We start from the raw sequence: 5,800 nt of genomic DNA, 5'->3' as shown, positions 1-5,800 counted from the left end.
AGCTAATTAATTTTGGAAACAATGTTTTTAGCCCGGTTAGGGTTTACTGAACGAGGCAAGACTTTTTAAAATAAAATTGACAAGTGCAACTAGAAAATAAAATCATTCTGTCAATTTTTTATAAAATAAATAAGCTAAAAACAAGGTATAAAATGTCTCACTGTCCTGCGCCTTAGAATCTTATAAAAAGATTCCCCTCAAAATAGTTTTCATCCCTTTCCAATAGACGTAAAAAAGAATTAAAATGGATAGTTAGAACCAATATCACAAATAGGGGTTTAAATAAGACTTGATCAGACTAAATTATTTATTTATAATTAATTTCGTTCTTTTTTCCCAGGCCTTTATCATCATTGTTTATTCTGAATTATTTATTTCATCGCCTTTAATCAGTATCCGTTGTTATTTAAATTCTTAAATACAATCCTTGCTCTATTTCTTGTCAGTTGTCCTCACACGGAAGAAGGCCATCATGTTTGAAATATTTATCCACAGCAAAAAATTACGCTATAGTTAACAATCACCTCACTTTTGTTTGCCATTTAGGCATATTTCATTTTCCATCCCGCACTCAAAATCTTTTTCCCCAATCAGTTCCCCCGTGCTAAATGTTTTAGATACGCAAGGGTATATATATAAACACGTTATCGTAGTCTGGAGTTTCTCAATATAATTATAATTACTTGTGAAAGTGAGCCATGCAACGGTAACATGTGCTTCAACAGTCGGATGGGTATGAGCAATAGATTCAATAGCTAATACAGCTACCCTTGCTGATCGCTTGGTCTGGACTTTGGAATGCACCTGAAAGAAAGAACTGTAGCTAAAAAAAATATTAGGCTATGGGAAAAGTTCTCGGGGCTTCCTGACTGGGAATTTTTCGTGTGAACGTTCTCAGACTGACTAGGACGATATAATAAAGTTTTATAAACGCTAATATACTATACAATTAATGTTTCTATGATGAAATACAACAATCCTGCATTGTACACACTCTGTCCGTAGCGTGTTTACACAGGAGAAGAATTGTATTTTATTATACAATAGTAGCGCATTATTTACTTTTACTATATTTCTGTTTTCCGACAATGGTGTAAATAGGAAAAACCTAGCTAACATATTTTGAAGTTAAATCCGTGGACGGTGTTTGTTTTTGTTTTTTTACAACCCATAGCATATGGTAGTATTGGTCCGTGTTCTAATTCTAATCCTTTGCTGTATAGGCACTGTTCTAGTCAAAACCAATGAGCCGTGTCTGGGCGGTTACTATCGTCATGCTTAGGTGCTCAGTCAACAGTCAGTATTTCAGTATTTCAGTATTTATTGGAACTCACTTTAAGATCAGTGGCACCACCTAGCAAGGTGGTGCGTCCACACAATATACATAATATGAACAAAATGTAAAACGATATTACAAGAAAATTAAAGATAAAGAGATTTAAAAAAAACAACTTAATTAACTTAATTAACAAATTAATATAAATGTAAAATTAAACAATAAGCTTAACGATGTAAAAAAAAAAAAAAAAAAAAAAAGAATCAAATTCAAATATGCGGTAAGCAGTGTAATTATCGAACAGAGTAGTAATGACACAGTTTGAGAAAGGTATACATTTTATCGGTTACAAGATTCTTTACAGCAAAATAAATAGAATAAAATAAAAGATACATGATGAAATGTATAACAACATCGGCTCCTCCCACCCCTCCCCCCAAACTGTAGATTACCCAAATGTTATTACATGAAGTGAATTTCAAAGTGCAATCATAACAAAGTTCGCAACAAAAGAAAAAGTTAAAAAAAGAAATGAGATCAAAGAATCAAACACAGAATTTAAGAAAGTAAAAAAAAAAAAAAGAAAAAACAACTTTAGGATAAATAAAAAAATAAAGTACTTATCTAAGTTTAAAATGTACTGTATATTAAAACATAAAACCACAATACCATAGTAAGCAAATTTTCTACAGTATTTTTACATTTAGTAATTATTCTTTAGTTCAAATTTGGGGGGGGGGGTTTCTTGTAAAAGTCTGTTCGGGCTTCCCAAGCCTTCTGTAAATATGTTTTGCAGCAGGTGTCAAACAGTTTTCCTAAAGTCGGGTTTACATTGTATAAATTATCCAGTAACAGGTGTATTCTCATTTCCGAGCTACCTTCATCGAATGATTTCCAAAAAGAATGAAAATCATTAAGAATTAAGTCAGTTTTAAGGCTTTCAAAACATTCCTCTCTTAATTCATTTAAACTATTACATTCTAGTATGAAGTGTACTATAGTTTCTTTAGTGTTGTCATTACACAGTTTACATATCCCCGAATTTGTAGGCGACCAGACTTCTTTTCTACCCTCAAGGTTTAGCGTATTTGAGCGGGCTTGAAATTTTAGACTCCTTCGTTTAAAGTCCGTTTGGTCAAGAATATATGGTTCAAGCAATGGTTTTTCTTTATACATATTATAATGTAGTAATGAGGATTTTGATTGTGCTCTTTTTTGCCATTCTTTATTGTCGTTGTTTATAATTTCAACTTTTAACTTTAGTGACCAGTTAAAACTCGGTTCATTATATAGTATGTCTTCCATATTACATTTTTTAAAAGTTTCTCGGACTTGATTTAACCATCCCCATTTCAATTGTTTGTCAACCAATTTTATTGCATTAAATAAAATGTTTGTCCATCTACTATCATCCATTATCTGTAATGAGGATTTTGATTGGGCTCTTTTTTGCCATTCTTTATTGTCGTTGTTTATAATTTCAACTTTTAACTTTAGTGACCAGTTAAAACTCGGTTCATTATATAGTATGTCTTCCATATTACATTTTTTAAAAGTTTCTCGGACTTGATTTAACCATCCCCATTTCAATTGTTTGTCAACCAATTTTATTGCATTAAATAAAATGTTTGTCCATCTACTATCATCCATTATCTGTAAGCGATATAGATATTTAACACGCGAGTAATTATGTAATGATTTAATTGACTGCCACCCTAGGTCACCGTAGAGTGCTTCCTTAGCAATGTTTCGCGGTGCTTTTAGAATGCTTCTTGCCATTAAATATTGCAAATTTTCAACTGTTACATTTGCTGTTTTACCGTTACAAAACCAAATCGAACAAGCGCAGTTAATTGTGGGGATTCCAATGGACTTCCATAATAGATCCCCGTAGTATACCCTATTGAAATCATCTTGTTCATTTATGATTGATCTAATGTATGCAATTACGCGATTACCCTTTTTAACTACTTCATTGATGTGAGAATTGTCAGACATCGTACGTGAGATTATCACACCTAGATATCTGTATTTTTCAGTTTCAGATATGTTACCTAACCTCCATTTTTTATGTATATTGACTCTTTGTCCGGTAATAAGAATATTAGATTTACTGTAGTTGAAAGACATTTCCATTGTTTTGAGAACTCAGTAGTGATTTGTAAAAGCGTATTGAGGTCCTCCTCATTTTCACCAATAAGAACAACATCGTCTGCCCAAAAAAGACAGTTAAATGTATTGTTAAATATGTTCACTCCTAAATTCCTATTTTGTAACATTTTACATAATTCAATAATATAAATTGAAAATAAAGTTGGGGAAAGAGAACATCCCTGTTTTACGCCCTCTTCAATGTTAAAGAACTCAGTTTCAATATCACCAAACTTTATTTTACAATTAATATTAAGTTTCGTATTATATTAAATAAATTTCCTTTTATCCCAATCGCGTCTAGTGCTTTCATGAGACCCTCCCTCCAAACCGTATCAAATGCCTTTCTGAAATCTAAAAAGGCTAAAAAGGTCTCTTCCCCTCAGCTTGGCGAGTGGCGATTATACTCTTTAAAGTGAAGATATGGTCTTCACATCGCCTATCTCTACGGAATCCCACTTGTACCTCAGTTAATAAATCATTATTTTCAATAAATTCAGATAAAGTTCGGGAAATTATTCTGCTATAAACTTTTGCAACACAGGAGTTTAAAGTTATACCAATATAGTTGTCTAAGTTTAATATGTCGGTCGCCTTTTTTAAATATGGGGATGATTGTGCCATTGTTCCAATCATCTGGGATACATTCTAGAATAGCGAGCCTTTTAAATAGTTTATATAATGAAGTGATCATTACTTGGCCTCCATTCTTTATCAATTCATTAGTGATTGTGTCTATGTCTGGGCTTTTGTTGTTCTTACAAAGCGAAATCGCATACTTTACGTCATCTCGTGTAAACGCGAGTTTTTCGAGAGTCGGGTCATTAAATTCTGAGTTATCTTTAAGTAATTGGTAACTATTATTTTTAAGAGTGTAATCATTTAAGTTCTCATTTTCTGAATTTACGTTCGTTTTGCTTAACGTTTTGAAATAGCTGACAAGTGTTGCTTTTATCATTGATACGTCTGATGTTACTTTGTCAGTTCCTGGAATCAAAATCGATGTGATATTGTTACTTTGCTCATTCCCTTTCAAAGTTGACCAGAATTCTCGTGACTGGGATCCACATTTTCCCATTATTTTTGAGCATGTATCTACTCGTCTTTTCATAACTTTTTGTCTTATTAAAGTTTTTACATTCATTGCGTTTTGTTTGGTAATTTTTTCAGAGAATATCACATATACTTTAGACAAGTGTCTTTTCTTTTTTTAATAGCAATTTCAATTTCATTATCAAACCATGGTTTGCTATTAGGTTTGTTTTTATATCCTATAGTATTTTTAGCGGAGAATAGGACGCGAGATTTCCATGTGTCCCATGCTTCATTAGCACTTAACTGATCAGGGTCCCAGTTATTAAATCTAGAAACAAGATCTTCTTGGAACGGTATCCAATCTTGATCATGTTTTATATTCCAACAGTAATCAATGGTTTTCACGGTTTGAATTTTGTGTGTTGGTTGAATATCCATTTCGATAGTGATCATATTATGGTCACTGCCTAAGTTGAAAATACCATGGTCATCGATTAAGAATTCCTTTATGTTATCGTAAACATTATTTGAAACAAGGCCATAATCTAGTATGCTTTTATGTTGGTTTTGGAACCAGGTAAACTTACCAGTGCATTTATCACTACAGTTTACAATATGTAGATCGCTATCATTACTAAAATCAATAAGGCCTTGGCCGTTATAGTTAGTAGTATCATCACCGTTAGTAATTAAACTACCAATTTTATCATTGAAGTCTCCGAGTATTATAATTTTTGCTTCCTCATTGTTTTGACTGATCTCTATACTCTCTGCTAAGAGGGCAACATACATTTCGTCTGTTAGGTTGTGATCGGTTCCTTCACATGGAAAATAAGTAATGGCTATAAAATAATTTAAATTAGTAAAATTGTTAGTGTTAAATTGAACTTTGATCCATAATCTTTCAAGAGTATCGGATCTAGTGTCAAGAACATTATCATCAATGAATCGAATATTATCTTTAATTAGTATACCAATCCCGCCTTGACTTTTTTTCGTACACAATATTCTATTTTTTCCAATCCAATTATAAACTTTGATTTTAACATCATCATTTTCTTTCAAGAATGTTTCAACAATACCAAAAATATTAATGTTGTTTATGTTTAAGAATTTATGTATTCATATTTTTTACTTTTAAAACCTACAATATTATTATATGCAATCTTTATATTATTGGTGATATTATCGGAGTTATTTTTTTTCTTTTTTTCGTATTATTTTAGGAAGTTTTTTAGATCTACTTATATCTATAAAATTAAGAATGGGAACGTCTTCATTAACTGAACTTGTTAATATTTCTTGACTACATTCGTCAATTAATATATCGTATATATT

General features: G+C 31.6%; 1 protein-coding gene across 1 annotated transcript; it reads right to left on the bottom strand.

Moving 5' to 3' along the window:
* Positions 1-4,603: 4,603 nt before the first annotated feature.
* On the bottom strand, positions 4,604-5,254 carry LOC117125145. Its single transcript, XM_033271546.1, has one exon. It carries the CDS (start codon positions 5,252-5,254, stop codon positions 4,604-4,606), a length of 651 nt encoding a protein of 216 aa, XP_033127437.1.
* Between the last annotated feature and the right edge of the window lie 546 nt (positions 5,255-5,800).

Source organism: Anneissia japonica, unplaced genomic scaffold, assembly GCF_011630105.1.
Source record: "Anneissia japonica isolate Jap-2015-1 unplaced genomic scaffold, ASM1163010v1 scaffold9_len2422644_cov172, whole genome shotgun sequence".
Taxonomy (NCBI): Eukaryota; Metazoa; Echinodermata; class Crinoidea; order Comatulida; family Comatulidae; genus Anneissia; species Anneissia japonica.
Note: the sequence above shows the minus strand (reverse complement) of the source record. Positions and strands in the feature narration are given on the sequence as shown.

Excerpts from the sequence above, each read along its gene's own strand:
- LOC117125145 (XM_033271546.1), bottom strand. The coding sequence starts at position 5,254 with ATGTATGTTGCCCTCTTAGCAGAGAGTATAGAGATCAGTCAAAACAAT.